We start from the raw sequence: 20240 nt of genomic DNA on the forward strand, positions 1-20240 counted from the left end.
ATCTTTAATATTATTTTCTGAAAAATAGTTCTCTCTCCCATTGCTCCTCCGGATTTTCTGTGAATTTCCTGACGTTTTCGCTGACACTACAGATTCCCAGGAACTGAATGATCCAAATAGGTGGTAGTGAATCAAAGGCTTTTTTGTAGTCTATTCAGGTCATGTCTAGACTTATTTTTCAACTTTTTCAGTTCTCCAGGATCATTTTGTCGTAGTCTTTCGTGTCCAATGTTCTTCGCTTGTTACTCTCATGCTCTACTGATCTGATGTTTTGTTGTTTTCTTAAGTAAATTTCTCAGTTCTGTCAGTGATGATGAACGTGGTGGCCCAAAATTTCAGGGTATTACCCCTTCAACTGCGTCCTTCTGTATTAAGTTTTTTTTTTTCTAGTCGTTATTTCTTCATTTATGTTTTCTGTCTACAGATTTGCGTTAAACAATTCGACCATTTTCTCACGTTAACTGCTCATGTATCTGATCCAGAATCCGTCTGGTTGATCGTCCCACGCGCTGTCCAGTTCTTCACTTCCTTCACTCCTTCGTCGGTCATTTCAAGCGTTATCTCCAGCTGTTGCAGTCTTTAGTTAGAAAATTTATTCTCAAAGTCCTCTATCTACCCAGCAGATTAGTTGCAGTCTTTTACAGTTTTTTAGATAACTGTTCCAGAACTGGCTTTGTTTCCTCATTCTCAGGTTTTCCCAGTTTAGTGTCTGGTGTTGATTCAGGATCCGGTAGAACTTTGACTTACTGGACTGGAAGATTTGATTTTGCTTGTACTAGGTGATTCTGAGCTCGTATCTTTCGATTTTTCTGGCTGTTAAAATTATCATTATTCTTGTTATTATTACTATCATTAGTATTATAATTACAATTAACATATGTACTGCTCATATACCATGCAGATTGTAATGATGTCTGATCAGACGTAAAGAGGGCTTGAAGAAACGGATCTTGCAAGGGGATATAAATACATAAAAAAGTAAATAAGTTTCCTTCTTGGGGTTCTTATTTTTACAAACTATGGTATATGTTATAATCATAAAAGCAGAGAGAGACCACGCCTGTCCTACTGAATTGTTCTCGGGTTATCAGCCGTTTCAATGAGTTTCGTACTCATCATCTTCTGGTGAAGATGACGTTGCGACAAGACGACGCCACCACTCGGCTGATAACCCGAGAAGAATTCATCAGTGAAAAACGCCGAGAAAGACTGCAATCGCATACACGTCAGTCCTTCCTTTGCTCACTTAGGGTGGATGTGATCTGACAGGCGATGTGACTTTCACATGCTCTGTTTTGTATTTGCTTCTTAGTCGCTGCTGTCGAAGCGTCCATTAACGATCTTGACATCGGTTGTCACTCATTTGTATGAGGGACAGACGGACTTGCTCGTCAAAGTAAGCTAGTTAAACGATTTACGTGCTCAGTTGCAAGCAATAACACACAATTTTCTGTTACTGTTTTACGAATATGGATATATTTTCTGCATGTACCTGTTATTTTCAATATACTAGATGAGAGAAGCACCTAAATCTGCAGCCTGCTTCAGTAATAATACTCACAATAATGATAATAATGTGGGTTACACGTTTTCTTCTTTCGGCGGAAAAGCGAACGATGTCAACGGTATTTTACATAAAACACATGTGCTTTGCATAAAATACTAGTGTTTGTGTTAGTTCTTCTAGTAATGAAAAAGCGCTGGATTCTTCTAACGTAGTGTCAAATCCTGTTCACATCGCATCTTCTCTCGTATTTTTCTTTTTTAACCGGGAACCCGTGAGTTGTGGGTTGTAGCCAAAATGAGAGGGAAAAACTGTGAGTCATGTTTCTTACATGACTCTTGAAGATATCTGCTGCAATAGAAGCTATATGCGAGGTGCCGCAGCGTGATAATCTGTTCTTTATATACTCTTGTGACTTAAGTTCTCAGTCAAAAATAATAGCCTACGTAACGAACAATGAGTGACTTGATAGCACAAGTACAATGCAAACGCTGCTTTGAGGACCCCTAATCTTTACGTGACACTGTGACAACAGAGATAGAATTGCTGATAAAGCCCTCTACTGCATTTATTACGAAGCGTATGTCGGACACTAGTATAAATAAGATCTCTTTTCGGATCCAACTCCTTACTGTGCACTCTCTGACAGTACGGGAAGCAGCTGACGTCAGACATGAGCTCCACGTTATCACTGTCGCGAGAGGAATGTCGACAAATCGTCAAGAGGCACCTGCAGAGGGACGACTTCGAGTTGTCTTGGTTTGCAGTGGCTCCCCTTAGCACAGACATGAAGGGCTTCATGGGCGATCACCTGAAGCTGCGCGTATCTGTCTCGCTAGGCGACAGGGAGAGGGAAGGTGCCAAGACCACCGAACTGCAGTTCTTTGTCAAGTCGGTGCCTCTAGATGACATCTACAGGAGGAATTTAGCAATGTCCACTACTGGCTATCAGAAGGAGATCCTCTTCTACGGTGATCTCCTTAGGGACGTGCAGAAACACCTGCGCAGCTCGCAGTACGAGGCTGCTGTGTACTTGGGCACCGTCCCTAAGTGCTACTACATGCGGCCGGATTTGCTGGTGTTGGAGGACCTGGCGTTGACCGGCTACCACATGCTGGACCCCAAGAAGCCACTGGACATTCGGCAGTGCGAGTGCGTGCTGAAGGCGCTGGCGCGGCTCCACGCCACGTCCATCGTGTTCGAGGAGCGAGAGGGCCGGCGACTGTCTGATAAGTACCCGTTGCTTGCGGAGGAGTCTCTCTTCTGCAGGAAGCCGGACTCTCAACTTTACATCGCACACTCCGTCAGCCGCCGCGATACGCACGATTTGCTGGACCTCGTACCTCGCTTCGCACCGGGTACGCCGCACAACAGAACTCTACACAGTCTCCTCGACACTGCTATGGAATCAGTTTATGAACTCTTGAAACCAAGTGACAAGTAAGTCGTAGTCAGAAAAATATAGCTGTAGTATAGTCCGTCTGATGCAGGCTCTTTGTAACGGTTGTAAAGTACAAAAAGTCTGAGCTGCATCACCAGGTAAGTGCTGCGCCAAAAGTAATGCAACGTTCGTAACTTCTTCACTAACTTATATATTTCAAAGTGAAAATGTAGTTGCCGCGCCTCTAGACTTACTGCTTGACTTTTTTTTTCAATTCCAATGCGTCAATATTGAAAATTACTACAACCGAAGACAAATTCTGTCTTTAGTGTAATCTTTTCAGTTCACTTTCAATAAAGAATTGTAATATATTTGCTAACCTCCCCTTTTCTAATATTTTAATAATTTCTTCTTTGATGTTATCATCTTTATTTTTAAACTGATCGAAACGAAGGATCAGGTCTCTATAGAAAAAGGATTCGAAAAGTTGAGAACATAGTTCTGAATTACTGTGGCGATGTTTTATTCAACAAAGTAATCAGAAGGCGAGTGCTAGCGCAGCCCAGGAAACTGGTACACCTCCGTAAAACCGTGTAGAGCCCCCGTGAGCACACAGAAGCGCCGCAACACGACGTGATATGGACTCAGCTAATGTCTGAAGTAGTGCTGGAGGGAACTGACACCATGAATCCTACACGGCTGTCCATAAATCCGTCAGAGGACGACAGGATGGAGATCTCTTCTGAACAGTACCGTTCAAGGCACCCCATATATGCTCAATAATGGTTGTTTCTGGGAGTCTGGTGACCAGCGGAAGTGTTTAAACTCAGAAGAGTGTTCCTGGAGGCACTCTGTAGCAATTCCGGAGGACGGGGTGTCGCACTGTCCTCCTGGAACTGCCCAAGTCCGCCGGAGTGCACGATGGACATGAATGGATGCAGGTTATCACACAGGACGCTTACGCACGTGTCACCCGTCAGAGTCGTATCTAGACGTATCAGTGGTCGCACATCACTCCAACAGCACGCACCCCACACCATTAGAGAGCCTCCACCAACTTGACCAGTCCTCTGCTGACATGAAGGGTCCATGGATTCATGAGGTTGTCTCCATACCCGTACATGCCCATCCGCTCGATACAATCTGAAACGAGACTCGTCCGACCAGGCAACAACAGTCATCAACAGTCCAATATCGATGTTGATGGGCCCAGGTGAGGCGTAATGCTTTGTGTCATGCAGTCATCAAGGCCACATGAGTGGGCCTTCGGTTCCGAAAGCCCATATCGGTGATGTTTCGTTGAGTCGTTCACACGCTAACACTTGTTGACGGCCCAGAGTGGAAACCTGCAGCAATTTGCGGAAGGGTGCACTTCTGTCACGTTGAATGATTCTCTTCAGTCGTCGTTGGTCCCGTTATTGCAGGATCTTTTTCCGGCCGCAGCGATGTGGGAGATTTGATGTTTTACCGGATTCCTGAATTCACAGTACGCTCGTGAAATGGGCGTACGGGAAAATTCCCACTTCATCGCTACTTGGGACAGGCTGTGTCCCGTCGCTCTTGCATCGACTGTAACACTACGTTCAGACCCACTTAAGTCTTGATAAGCTGCCGTTGTAGCAAAAACTGACACTTGTCTTTTATGGCGTCGCCGAAAGCAGGGCCGTATTCTGCCTGTTTGCATATCTCTGTAATTGAATAAGCATGCCTATACCAGTTTCTTTCGCGCTTCAGTGTATTATCTGTCTGACTCCCTATAAGAAAATTACTGGTGCCATCACCACTTGAGCCCTCGACTTAACTGACGCAAACTAAGTTCAGGTTGGCGACTGGATGCCACTTCACCCCAATAATGTTACAGAAGACCTTGTTGTTCGCCACAGTTTTCTCTAAGCGAACACTAGCGCGGCTCTGAGCACTATGGGACTCAACATCTTAGGTCATAAGTCCCCTAGAACTTAGAACTACTTAAACCTAACTAACCTAAGGACATCACACACACCCATGCCCGAGGCAGGATTCGAACCCGCGACCGTAGCAGTCCCACGGTTCCTGACTGCAGCGCCAGAACCGCTAGACCACCGCGGCCGGCCACTAGCGCGGAACGTATTTCTGTCTAATGGTTCCTTTAGTGAAATCTTCAAAAAGATAACCGGAAAAATTTCTTATCCACATTGGCAATAATACTGTACCACTAATTTCAAGTTCCATAACCACCTGAATGGTGCCTGGTCGAAAAAATATACAGCACTTGCGTCGTTCGTGTGTACTTATTGCAACCTTCACAGCAAAACAGTATCATTTACAACCTGAAATTATTCTATCTCTCAAGAAGCATGTGCAGGCCAATCATTCCAGTGACACAGAATCAAAATCGAAACCAATGTCGATTACTGACAATCCTATAATCAAACGCATTCTACCAACGAAGTGAATAGTCACTCTACAGCAGTTAAACGTAATCCCTAAAGGACTCAACCTCCAAGCTGCTCCTAACGTAATTACTTAATTGATATAGTGCCAAATTAACAATTACTTCTAACCTTATCAGAGTCCCGACATTAACAAAGTATTAGCATAACCTAGGCTAAAATCTTACTACATTAGCCTCAGTCACTTTAAGAACTATGTTATCGACGAGTGGTCAAATTGACAAGTAGACTTACGCGACCTCGTCATCAAACCCGGCTGTATCTGGAGCCGCACGGCCAGATACCTCCTGAATGGACCTACTTCCAAACAGGCACTACTTATTAAACCCATCTTAAAACCATGAGGAACCATTAAAATTAATAAATGAACAGCACTAACATCTCTTCTAATTACTAAGTCATTGTGAATCTTCGGCCGTCGGATTTTGTTCTAGCGGCCCACTGCAGGTCGATGTAAGTTCTTTGCTCGCCGCGAAATAGACGGCAGCTCCTTTTTTTCCACCATCTTTCTACAACATTTCATACACAACAAGTTATGAAACAAGAACAGCACATCACAATAATTATACATTCTCAGTACATTATCTTACAAATGATTTGTAATGAGTTGTGGCGGCAATCTGATCTATAACACACACCACAATAAATTTTTGGCACGTTATAGAGCTTCCTCCTCGCCTCAACGTGCTACAGAGCAGCTGTTAAACAAATTGTGTTTACTTATCTACTTATAGTTCTAGTAGCTTACTCCTTAAACCTTGGACACTATTTATGAGACTGTATTTTATAGTAAGCACTATTGAACATTACCTCAAAAAATAGGTGGCGTGAGAAGACAAGCTAAACATTTTACCTATTCCTTAAAAATGCACCTCTTATTTTTCCAAATTTATAGCTGTAGAGGTATCGCAATCAATAAATATGTAAATTAACGTTAGCTTCTCCTAAAATCCTTAGGTCATAAGGATTTGTGACTGCTGTTGACGGTAACCAATTTGGCCTTCAGGAACCTCGTTACTGTTGAATATAACCGTCCTCTCCGCCTCCTCCACTTTTAAACGTCCCATGTCAGGTTTCTCGTTCTTGTAGACTCTCCTTTTCTAGTGAGGTGTGGATGAGTCCTTAGGTCATGTAACTATCATTCTGCAGTAAACCTATGAATAATACCTTGACAGGAGAAGAAAGAGAGGAAAATTACGAATTGACATCAGAGCCGAAGAAGAATGAAGACACGTCCCAAAGACTGGTTACACCATCCTCCAAAGATTCCCACCCTGGGCGTTTCTTCAGTGAGAGCCGGAGTATGAAGATGACTGTTGACCCTACAGACCTATGATACCCAGTGTTACAGCATCAGGCCCCGAAAGTAGCCCTGATCCTCACTATTGTATAATCCACTAACTGCTGTAACTCAGGTTTACTCCTTTGCAGTTCGGAGATTGCTCTCCTCTATTCAGTCCATCGTAATTACTTCAATCTTAAGGATCTCTATATGTTCCTGTTGAAATTAACCACTGGACTTAACAACAACGTCTTTAAGAATGTGTACACAATACCAGTGTTGCCTAGCAATTACTGTTCGATAAATTTAGTCAACTAACATCTATCACGCTCATCAACTGCTTCAAGCAGTCTATGTTCTGAAAACAATATACACTCCTGGAAATGGAAAAAAGAACACATTGACACCGGTGTGTCAGACCCACCATACTTGCTCCGGACACTGCGAGAGGGCTGTACAAGCAATGATCACACGCACGGCACAGCGAACACACCAGGAACCGCGGTGTTGGCCGTCGAATGGCGCTAGCTGCGCAGCATTTGTGCACCGCCGCCGTCAGTGTCAGCCAGTTTTCCGTGGCATACGGAGCTCCATCGCAGTCTTTAACACTGGTAGCATGCTGCGACAGCGTGGACTTGAACCGTATGTGCAGTTGACGGACTTTGAGCGTATAGTGGGCATGCGGGAGGCCGGGTGGACGTACCGCCGAATTGCTCAACACGTGGGGCGTGAGGTCTCCACAGTACATCGATGTTGTCGCCAGTGGTCGGCGGAAGGTGCACGTGCCCGTCGACCTGGGACCGGACCGCAGCGACGCACGGATGCACGCCAAGACCGTAGGATCATACGCAGTGCCGTAGGGGACCGCACCGCCACTTCCCAGCAAATTAGGGACACTGTTGCTCCTGGGGTATCGGCGAGGACCATTCGCAACCGTCTCCATGAAGCTGGGCTACGGTCCCGCACACCGTTAGGCCGTCTTCCGCTCACGCCCCAACATCGTGCAGACCGCCTCCAGTGGTGTCGCGACAGGCTTGAATGGAGGGACGAATGGAGACGTGTCGTCTTCAGCGATGAGAGTCGCTTCTGCCTTGGTGCCAATGATGGTCGTATGCGTGTTTGGCGCCGTGCAGGTGAGCGCCACAATCAGGACTGCATACGACCGAGGCACACAGGGCCAACACCCAGCATCATGGTGTGGGGAGCGATCTCCTACCACTGGTGATCGTCGAGGGGACACTGAATAGTGCACGGTACATCCAAACCGTCATCGAATCCATCGTTCTACCATTCCTAGACTGGCAAGGGAACTTGCTGTTCCAACAGGACAATGCACGTCCGCATGTATCCCGTGCCACCCAACGTGCTCTAGAAGGTGTAAGTCAACTACCCTGGCCAGCAAGATCTCTGGATCTGTCCCCCATTGAGCATGTTTGGGACTGGATAAAGCGTCGTCTCACGCGGTCTGCACGTCCAGCACGAACGCTGGTCCAACTGAGGCGCCAGGTGGAAATGGCATGGCAAGCCGTTCCACAGGACTACATCCAGCATCTCTACGATCGTCTCCATGGGAGAATAGCAGCCTGCATTGCTGCGAAAGGTGGATATACACTGTACTAGTGCCGACATTGTGCATGCTCTGTTGCCTGTGTCTATGTGCCTGAGGTTCTGTCAGTGTGATCATGTGGTGTATCTGACCCCAGGAATGTGTCAATAAAGTTTCCCCTTCCTGGGACAATGAATTCACGGTGTTCTTATTTCAATTTCCAGGAGTGTATTAAACAGTTCTTATTTTATAAACTTTCACTCTTTTAGCTAGAAAAGGTACTTTAATAATTCCCTGTACCCTGCGGCTTCAGTGAAATAACTACGAACCTTTACTGCTCGCTTCATTGAACCAAAATTCAAACTTCATACTTTTGGTACGCTTGAGGTCTGCGTCCTTCAACTTTGAACTTCTTTGGACTCTCTTATATTCTAATTTTATTCTACTTTACTTTAACGTGCTAGATTACACTTTTCTGAAACGTTTGCACCTATAAAGTGACCTCCTCGTCGTCTGTTTAAACATAGTTTTCCATCTTATGGTGTTAACGCTTAACCACAATGCTTTGATTCGTACGTAATTCTTTAATAGTGACAGATACAAATCAAATTTCCACATCCTCTTTACCATAACTGTATCATTCGGTTCACATGCACACGTAAACACTTTGATTGAGAACCCTCCTAAAATGAACTGGCTGATGAATCAACTTCATCACCAATCTCTTCCAGCCGACTTCCTACTGTCATTGCTACAATCTGAATATAAGGTGTATTTCCTTACGCACTGTAAGTAATACTTTCCTACTTCCTTATCTTAATTCATTTTCCTTAAGAGCACTGTGGTATGACGTGCTATGTCCTTTAATCAGAACGGTCCATCAGACATGTAGATATTCTGTTTTATCCATCAACCTATCTCCTTTCACTTTTCTTTCACCAATCTTGCTAGAAGCCATCCCTGTGCTGTCAGGCTGGAGATCGCCGAGTATTCTTTCTAAGTCCTCTAAGAACGTTCGCCACTTGATATATAAATTTTTGAAACAGTAAGTAAGGCTAAAAAAAACGCATTCATGCTATATTCGTTGGACCATGTTACCTTGCATATGATATTTAGTAATTAACACAAATAGATCCTACAGTTCTAATACAGCTTGAGTCTAAGTTCACTTCTCTCATGGTAAACGTTTCCTAGGTTTGTCGGCAGATATTTTATTCATTCATTGGTTCATCCAAATAAAAAGCTTGATGTAAGTGATACTGTACAAAATTCCTAGCCGTCCCAACTCTCGTTATACCTCTAAGGACCAAAGAGTTCTCGCCCCTGTTTCTGTTGAGCATTTTCTGACCAGTATCTGGGTTTAAAGGCTCTAGAAAGGCTTTAGAAAATCTTTCTAAATTCATCACTCCCACTGCAAAGTGTGTTCTTATAAACGACTAACAATATACCATATACTCTTATTACGGCACCAAGTAAAAGGTAAATTTCCCTGTAAACACTTTGAAAAATAATTGGATGGACAATTCCTTCGGCTTAAACGAGATAAATTATTCACATCATTTTTTATCGCTTGCTTCAACTCCTCCAACCTGTCCCATGCACTCATATCTGATATATACGTTTGCGTTCTGTCTGCATTATTGTACAACGATGTTTGGATCTCAGAATCTGTGATATCATTATGATTATACTCGCGTCCCTGATAGCTGAGTACTTAAACCACACACCCTTTCCACATTATTCTTACTTCAGAAAAGAGCAAGTCGGCTTTCAAAATCTTTTCGGTTGACCACCTTTGTGCCCTTTCTATAAATCCACGACTTTACTTAAGTGGACGGCCTTGGTGACCGAGCGGTTCTAGGCGCTACAGTCTGAAACCGCGCGACCGCTACGGCCGCAAGTTCTAATCCTGCCTCGGGCATGGATGTGCGTGATGCCCTTAGGTTAGTTAGGTTTACGTAGTTCTAAGTTCTAGGGGACTCATGACGTTAGAAGTTAAGTCCCATAGTGCTCAGAGCCATTTGAACCATTATTTAAGTCTCTACTCTAAGTTTTCATTTGCTTATTATTTTCTTATATCTATTCCATTACATCTTTCAAGACTGACAGACATGTCCCGAGCCTCTTTAACCTCTTCAGTCTCCCCAAGAAGTGTCCCTACCTCACAAATATTTTCTACTACACTACAATGTTCACATCAGCAGTTTCACATTTCTTGCTAAATTTTGTGCGCGATATTTGTCTACTTCTCTTCGCATCATCCAATCCGTTTTTCAATTCAGTCTTTAACTCTTCGGGTCCGTCCTTTAACACATTTTGACCCACAAAAAATTATGCAGTCATTCGTCTAAAGTTCTTCCTCCATTTCTAATACTAGAACAAAACCAAACTATTTTTAAATATTCACCATAGTTATCAGTATTATAACGCAGTCTCAAGTTCGTAACACCCACTACATTATCCAATAACAACTTCGAAATATTAACACTCTAGAACTAGTAAACCAAGAAACCTCTTAAAGAATACGAAATTAATATATTCTTGAAACAAGGAAATCACTCTGATGTTTGTATGATTATAAAACATTCTGAATATTCAATGTTTCTTTCAAGTTCTTTGTTACTCCGTGTCATCGTCTCGTAGTGTTGCTGCATGTCTGTCCGTGCTGTGGTGAACTTCGCTGCTAGGAGCGCCACCAGACTCACGCTACTCTATGGTACAGTTAGCAGCCCGAGACAGAACGTACAGCTATTGCTTAAGCATTGATACTATTACTTTCATTAGATTTAACTAAGTTTCATTAAATAGCTGGGTATACCATTACTTATAAATTACTTCCTATTCAACATTGGTTGAAGGGTTCCATTATTATTTGAACTTTAAAAAGACACACACACACACACACACACACACACACACACACAGGGACCATAATATTAAACTTCAGTTAAATTTTTTCTTGTAATGTCGTATAGGGAAGACATTCCACAATCATTATATTGCCAAATAGCATATACGATTATTGTTCTTCCCAAAAAAATTGTTTTTAGTTCATTCGACATCAAACTGGTGGTTCAGAATGTATTCGTGTTAGAATACATACTGTAACGCAGGATAGGCAAAATTTCTGAAAATGATACGCGAAGGTTAAGTTCTGTTATATACTGTAAACATACTCCTTTCCAAAACAGCATTTATTTTTAATGTTTTATAGAACGTATCAGCATCTTTGGTATAAACTTCACTTTTTCATGAAATGATTCTAAGCTTTTTGAGTTCTTAAAGTGATGACATGCTGTTAGTACTATAATATTCTTAAACATCCCCTAACAACTAATTAACAGGGTAATACCGTCTCTTTTAACTGTAATTATTGGGAAACGTTATAAATGGCTCTGAGCACTATGGAACTTCTGAGCACTATGGGACTTCTGAGGTCATCAGTCCCCTTGCAATTAGAACTACTTAAACCTAACTAACCTAAGGACATCACACACATCCATGCCCGAGGCAGGATTCGAACCTGCGACCGTAGCGGTCGCTAGGTTCCAGACTGTAGTGCCTAGAACCGCTCGGCCACCCCGGCCGGCGGAAACGTTATAGATAACCGTGGGAAGCCTCAATTATCATAGATAGGTATGTCTGGCTGAAGCCATCAGCAATCCTACGCTAATCGTCGTAAGAAATCGTTAGCGTCTATTTCTTTTTGTACAGTTTGCATCGATAATATAATGGTAATGGAACTAGCCTTTTCATATTTCAACAAGCTCTCTTACGCAGGACTGATATTAATAGGCTAATGGAATCGGTCTAATTAAGTTTCTGATAGACACATAGAGCAGCGTCATCGAACTTATACTGCGTCACTGGAAAGGAGTAAATAATTTTTTATCTCTGTCTTTGTTCATGAAAAATCCCAAATTTATCACCCCATTACGGATTCAACGACGCTGTTATCAACCAATCCTAATATATTTTAAGGTTTAAGACTACAAATTACCATATTACTCATGTTTCCATCTTTATCGTAGCACAAAAAACAGTAACGTAGTCTTTTGTCAATGCTTACTTCAACATGGAGGCAAAGATTTACCTATTAACAGAGTTAGTGATACAGTATTTTCTCTTCTTGAATGTCTGTCCCCACGATTCGTAAATCTTTTTTTTATATATTCATTTATTTTATATTATTGTTCTTTTAGGATTCGACAGTATTTTTATACGTCTCTTATTTTTAACAAACTTTCAGTATATTATTTTTCTCCTCTCCTTATGCTTTTCGTTATCATTACGTCAATACAGAAAATATTAGACAGCAAAGACCATCTCTGTCTTTGCTCTAATCTCTCCAGAGATCACTTTCAGAAAAGAACAGTAATATCTTTTCCTACTCTTCCCTTTACTTAATATATTAATATTCCCTTATTTCTATGATGTTACGAGGGCTATTCAATAACGAATGATCATAATTTTTTATGGTCACAATTTCTCGAGGTAAAATTTAATCTTATGACATTCTGTTAGCTTAATGTGCAACACCCCCCCCCCCCCCCCCCCTCAAGAACCATGGGCCTTGCCGTAGGTGGGGAGGTTTGCGTGCCTCAGCGATACAGATAGCCGTACCGCAGGTGCAACCACAACGGAGGGGTATCTGTTGAGAGGCCAGACAAACGTGTGGTTCCTGAAGAGGGGCAGCAGCCTTTTCAGTAGTTGCAGGGGCAACAGTCTGGATGATTGACTGATCTGGCCTTGTAACACTAACCAAAACAGCCTTGCTGTGCTGGTACTGCAAACGGCTGAAAGCAAGGGGAAACTACGGCCGTAATTTTTCCCAAAGGGCATGCAGCTTTACTGTATGATTAAATGATGATGGCGTCCTCTTGGGTAAAATATTCCGGAGGTAAAATAGTCCCCCATTCGGATGTCCGGGCAGGGACTACTCACGAGGACGTCGTTATCAGGAGAAAGAAAACTGGCGTTCTACGGATCGGAGCGTGGAATGTCAGATCCCTTAATCGGGCAGGTAGGTTAGAAAATTTAAAAAGGGAAATGGATGGGTTAAAGTTAGATATAGTGGGAATTAGTGAAGTTCGGTGGCAGCAGGAACAATACTGCTGGTCAAGTGAATACAGGGTTATAAATACAAAATCAAATAGGGGTTATGCAGGAGTCGGTTTAATAATGAATAAAAAAAATAGCAGTGCGGGTAAGCTACTACAAACAGCATAGTGAACGCATTATTGTGGTCAAGATAGACACGAAGCCCACGCCTACTACAGTAGTACAAGTTTATATGCCAACTAGCTCTGCAGATGACGAAGTAATTGAAGAAATGTATGATGAAATAAAAGAAATTATTCAGATAGTGAAGGGAGACGAAAATTTAAAAGTCATGGGTGACTGGAATTCGGTAGTAGGAAAAGAGAGAAGGAAACGTAGTAGGTGAATATGGATCGGGGCTAAGAAATGAAAGAGGAAGCCGCCTGATAGAATTATGCACAGAGCACAACTTAATCACAGCTAACACTTGGTTCAAGAATCATAAAAGAAGGTTGTATACATGAAAGAAGCCTGGAGATACTGACAGGTTTCAGATAGATTACATAATGGTAAAACAGAGATTTAGGAACCAGGTTTTAAATTGTAAGACATTTCCAGGGACAGATGTGGACTCTGATCACAATCTATTGGTTATGAACTGTAGATTAAAACTGAAGAAACTGCAAAAAGGTGGGAATTTAAGGAGATGGGACCTGGATAAACTTAAAGAACCAGAGGTTGTACAGAGTTTCAGGGAGAGCATAAGGGAACAATTGACAGGAATGGGGAAAAGAAATACAGTAGAAGAAGAATGGGTAGCTTTGAGAGATGAAGTAGTGAAGGCAGCAGAGGATCAAGTAGGTAAAAAGACGAGGGCTAGTAGAAATCCTTGGGTAACAGAAGAAATACTGAATTTAATTGATGAAAGGAGAAAATATAAAAATTCAGTAAATGAAGCAGGCAAAAAGGAATACAAACGTCTCAAAAACAAGATCGACAGGAAGTGCGAAATGGCTAAGCAGGGATGGCTAGAGGACAAATGTAAGGATGTAGAGGCTTATCTCACTAGGGGTAAGATAGATACTGCCTACAGGAAAATTAAAGAGACGTTTGGAGAAAAGAGAACCACACGCATGAATATCAAGAGCTCAGATGGAAACCCAGTTCTAAGCAAAGAAGGGAAAGCAGAAAGGTGGAGGAAGTATATAGAGGGCCTATACAAGGGCAATGTACTTGAGGACAATATTATGGAAATGGAAGAGGATGTAGATGAAGATGAAATGGGAGATACGATACTGCGTGAAGAGTTTGACAGAGCACTGAAAGACCTGAGTCTATACAAGGCCCCGGGAGTAGACAACATTCCATTAGAACTACTGACGGCCTTGGGAGAGCCAGTCCTGACAAAACGCTACCATCTGGTGCGCAAGATGTATGAAACAGGCGAAATACCCTCAGACTTCAAGAAGAATATAATAATTCCAGTCCAAAAAGAAAGCAGGTGTTAAGAGATGTGAAAATTACCGAACTATAAGTTTAATAAGTCACAGCTGCAAAATACTAACCCGAATTCTTTACAGACGAATGGAAAAACTAGTAGAAGCCGACCTCGGGGAAGATCAGTTTGGATTCCGTAGAAATACTGGAACACATGAGGCAATACTGACCTTACGACTTATCTTAGAAAAAAGATTAAGGAAAGGCAAACCTACGTTTCTAGCATTTGTAGACCTAGAGAAAGCTTTTGACAAAGTTGACTGGAATACTCTCTTTCAAATTCTAAAGGTGGCAGGGGTAAAATACAGGGAGCGAAAGGCTATTTACAATTTGTACAGAAACCAGATGGCAGTTATAAGAGTTGAGGGACATGAAAGGGAAGCAGTAGTTGGGAAGGGAGTGAGACAGGGTTGTAGTCTCTCTCCGATGTTATTCAATCTGTATATTGAACAAGCAGTGAAGGAAACAAAAGAAAAATTCGGAGTAGGTATTAAAATCCATGGAGAAGAAATAAAAACTTTGAGGTTCGCCGATGACATTGTAATTCTGTCAGAGACGGCAAAGGACTTGGAAGAGCAGTTGAACGGAATGGACAGTGTCATGAAAGGAGGGTATAAGATGAACATCAACAAAAGCAAAACGAGGATAATGGAATGTAGTCGAATTAAGTTGGGTGATGCTGAGGGAATTAGATTAGGAAATGACACACTTAAAGTAGTCAAGGAGTTTTGCTATTTGGGGAGCAAAATAACTGATTATGGTCGAAGTAGAGAGGATATAAAATGTAGACTGGCAATGGCAAGGAAAGCGTTTCTTAAGAAGAGAAATTTGTTAACATCGAGTATTGATTTAAGTGTCAGGAAATCGTTTCTCGAAGTATTTGTATGGAGTGTAGCCATGTATGGAAGTGAAACGTGGATGATAAATAACTTAGACAAGAAGAGTATAGAAGCTTTCGAAATTTGGTGCTACAGAAGAATGCTGAAGATTAGACGGGTTGATCACATAACTAATGAGGAGGTATTGAACAGAATTGGGGGAGAAGAGGAGCTTGTGGCACAACTTGACTAGAAGAAGGGATCGGTTGGTAGGACATGTTCTGAGACATCGAGGGACCACGAATTTAGTATTGGAGGGCAGCGTGGAGGGTAAAAATCGTAGAGGGAGACCAAGAGATGAATGCACTAAACAGATTCAGCTGGATGTAGGCTGCAATAGGTACTGGGAGATAAAGAAGCTTGCACAGGATGGAGTAGCATGGAGAGCTGCGTCAAACCAGTCTCAGGACTGAAGACCACAACAACAACAATGTGCAACAAACACGCTGTAGTAGTTCCATTGTTGGGACGCCTGGTTCCCGCCTGTAAGAGGCAGGCAGGGCCAGACCTGTTCAGTATCGCCTACCGCTGCAAGGGAGGTAACACGCGAGGAACAACATGCGGCTTTGAAATTCTGCTTTTGTCTCAACACATCTTCAGCTGAGGCCTATACAATGTTACAGGAAACCTATGGAGAATCTGTTCTTCCCTACAACACAGCTCGAAGGTGGTTTAAAACGTTTAAGAGGGGAGACGATCAATTTAAAAGGAAGGTGGGCCCGGTGCTCCAGTTGCTACTCTTACGGAAGAAAACATCAACACTGCTGCTGTTATTGTGGGAGAGGATCAACGAATTACGTTAAGATCACCTTCTGAAATACTGAACATTTCACTGAGTGCCACCCACACATTGGTGACAGAAAAATTACACGTTACACGTGTTTGTGCTCGATGGTTTCCAAGACCGTTGATTCCTGAACAAAAGGACATTCGCGTGCAGGTCTGCATGTAGTTAAAGTTGATGTTAGAGGAAGATCCGGAGTTTCTTTCAAATTTAATCACTGCTGATGAAACTTGGCTACATCATTTTGATCCTGAGAGCAAATAGCAAAATTCAGTGTGGAAATCTCCTGTATCACCACTGCCCCGGAAAAGCAAAAGTGGTTGCTTCTGCTGAGAATGTCATGGTCATCTCAGTCTTTGACATTAGTGGAATGGTTTATCAGCATGTTGTACCTGCACGCACATCAGTAATTGGACAATACTACAGGGATGTCCTGGAAACATTGCAAGCCCATATCAGGCGCAAAAGACGGCACTTCCGAGAAGCAGGCTGGAAGCTGCACCTCGATAATGCGCAGCCGCATATTGCCAATGTTGTTGCTGAATATCTTGCAAAAATCAACGAGAAGTGCATCCCTCACCTTCCCTATAGTCCGAATTTAGCCCCATGCGACTTTTTTTCTATTCCCCAATATGAATAAACGCCTTCGAGGGAGGCATTATCAACCATCAGAAGCAGTGGTGAAGGCTGTGGAGGCGATTTTGAAGGACTTCTCTAAAAATGGTTTCCAGCTTATATTTGAAGACTGGCAGAAACGCTGGGACAAGTGCATCGCATTCATGGGAGACTACGTTGAGGAGGACTATCAAAATTATGAGGATGATTAAAGATATGTCGTCACAAAAAATATGATCATTCTTTATTGAACAGCCCTCCTGCTATCTTTACTTTTAAATTGATCAAAATCAAGGATCAGAGCTATAGAAAAAAGAGATTGAAAAGAAGGGAATCTAGTTTTGAATTGATGTGGCGAACTTCTATTTAACACAGTAAATTATACAGCAACAAATCTGTAGACGAGTGCCATCTAACGCCGAACCTATTATCTATCTGGCTAGTGCCACATCCACTTTAACCGTCGAGTTAACACATGCGAACAAAGTGCTACCTCTTCAGACATTGGAGACTATCTACAACTTCATCCGAATAGTGTTACAGAAGACTTAGATACTCGTAACAGATTCCTCTAAGTGAGCGGTAGCTCTCACCGTCATTAAGTTTAATGGTTGTTGTTGTTGTGGTCTTCAGTCCAGAGACTGCTTTGATGCAGCTCTCCATGCAACTCTATCCTGTGAAAGCTTCTTCATCTCCGAGTAGCTACTGCAACCTACATCCTTCTGAATCTGCTTACTGTATTCATCTCTTGGTCTCCCTCTACGATTTTTACCCTCCAGACTTCCCTCCAATAATAAACTGCTGATCCCTTGACGCCTCAGAACACGTTTTACCAACCGTTCCTTCTTCTAGTCAAGTTGTGCCACAAATTCCTCTTGTCCCCAATTCTACCCATCTAATCTTCCGCATTCTTCTTAGCACCATGTTTCGAAAGCTCCTATTCTCTTCTTGTCTACACTGTTTATCGTCCATGGTTCAAATGGTTCAAATGGATCTGAGAACTATGGGATTTAGCATCTGAGCTCATCAGTCCCCTAGAACTTAGAACTAATTAAACCTAACTAACCTAAGGACATCACACACACACCCATGCCCGAGGCAGGATTCGAACCTCCGACCGTAGCTGTCGCGCGGTTCCAGACTGAAGCGCCTAGAACCTCTCCGCCACAACGGCCGGCTTATCGTCCATGTTTCACTTCCATACATGGCTACATTTCATTCAAATACTTTCAGAAAAGACTTCCTGATACTTAAATCTATACTTGATGTTAACAAATTTCTCTTCTTCCGGAACGCTTTCCTTACCATAGCCGGTCTACATTATGTATCCTCTCTACTTCGAACATCATCAGTTATCTTGCTCCCCAAATAGCAAAACTTATCTACTACTTCAACTGTTTCATTTCCAAACCAAATTCCCTCAGTATCACCTGACTTCATTCGACTACATCCCATTAGCCTCGTTTTGTTTTTATTGGTGTTTAACGGTACCTTTCATGAAATCCTTAATAGGACAGTCTGGAAAAGATTCTTATTCTCATTAGAACAATATGTGCTGTACCACATTTCTGACAATGTACAGCAATTGTGTCGTTCCTATGTACTCAGTGCAATCTCCACAACCAAGCATTAGCACTAACAAACAGAAACCACTCTGTCTCTCGAGAGGGTTCTGTCCAGGCCTACCATTTTCAATAACATAGAAGCAAAATCGCGAACAATGTCGATAACCAACAATCGTAAAATCTAACGCTTTTCATCAACAAACTGAATAGTGACTGTACAGCAATTGAATGCAATCCCTAAAGGATTAAACCTGCAAATTGCTCCCAGCCTCATTACGTAATTGGCAGACTGTCAAATTTACGATTCCTCCGGATCTTCTCAGAGCCTAGCCATTAACGCAACTTGGGCTAAAATGTTGCTAGATCAGCCTCTTTAAGAACCACGTATCGACAGGTAGTCAAAATAACAAGTTGACTTCGTGACGTTGTCAACAAACCCAAGTGTGTCTGGAGCGGGTGACACGCATGTCCAGAGAACCTTTCCTAACTCTGCCCTCAATGCAACTACGTCCAATCAGGAACTACTCATTAAAATCATGTGGAATAATTAAAATTAATACCTAAATAGCGCTATATCCGCCGATACAGTTACATCGTTATGAATCACCGGCCGTCGGATTTTGTTTTAGCGGCCGACTGTAGCTCCATGTACTCTCTTCGTTGCTTGGGACGCTGCTGGCTGGAATCAAATGTCCACAAATAGACGACAGCTCCCTTTCATCCACCAGCTTTCTTTAACATTTTTATATACAAGTTATAGGACAGGAAAACGAGATCTTAATAATTACACCTTTCCATGCATAATATTAGGGATGGTTCGAAAACAGTTATGGTGACAACCTGACCCATAATATCCAACACAATAAATTGTTGACACGTTAAAATCTCGACAACTCTCCGCTCAGATTGGCTGTAAATTCTTCATACATATTTTCCGATACTCCATCCTTCCCACCATCATTCATATCGCATCGTGATGACAGAACATTAGCGCAGCAAGCTCAGTTACGGTGGCAGTGCACGATACAGTGTCTGCTTGCCTCTTGTCGCACACAGGTGTTCAGACAAAAGCCGGGAGAGACAAGGCTGTAGCCCTCTTGCTGACGATTCGTGTCAGTTGTAGCAGCACTGCATTATTTAACACTAGTTTCCCTTTGTGCAAACTTCATTTGTGCACGACGCATGTTGTTCTTGTCAAAGATGTCATTTCCACATCAATTCTTCAAATTTCAGCTTACGTTCTTCCTTCGCTAGGAACCCAATAATGTATCGGTGTTTTCCCTTCTTATCCATCAATCAGCTGCAACCAAAACAGAAGATCTTGTATAGTTGCACATAAGAGAAACACCAGGTACACATTTACTTTGAATGATGTGTATAATAATAAAGATGTTATGGATATTTTTGCACTAGCTGCTGTACGGTCCTCGTATACGATGGGATGCTGAAAAGTAACGCCTGTATATTTTAAATGAAATAAATGTAAACTTTATTAACATTCTACATTTTTATTCTTCCTATCTAGATATTTATTTCTGAACATAGTCACTCTGACAACGAACACATTTCTCCCAATCAGAGACAAGTTTCTTGAGAACGTCATTGTACAGTGTTTGAGTTTGTAGTTTCATCACTATCTAAGCGAAGTTCCCGAAGATGTTCTTCAGGTTTTGGAAACAGACGAAATTCGGATGGGGCCAAGTCGTAACTGTACGA

At 42.3% G+C, this 20240-nt stretch overlaps 1 protein-coding gene across 1 annotated transcript in view; it reads left to right on the forward strand.

Moving 5' to 3' along the window:
• The first annotated feature begins 2161 nt into the window (after positions 1 to 2161).
• Positions 2162 to 20240, forward strand: part of LOC126162573 (uncharacterized) — a 68799-nt gene continuing 50720 nt past the window's right edge. Inside the window, exon 1 of the mRNA XM_049919164.1 lies at positions 2162 to 2944. Within this exon, the coding sequence (XP_049775121.1) occupies positions 2178 to 2944 (767 nt within the window). The 5' untranslated portion in view covers positions 2162 to 2177. The remainder of the gene's footprint in view (positions 2945 to 20240) is intronic.

This window comes from Schistocerca cancellata, chromosome 2 (assembly GCF_023864275.1).
Source record: "Schistocerca cancellata isolate TAMUIC-IGC-003103 chromosome 2, iqSchCanc2.1, whole genome shotgun sequence".
Lineage (NCBI taxonomy): Eukaryota > Metazoa > Arthropoda > Insecta > Orthoptera > Acrididae > Schistocerca > Schistocerca cancellata.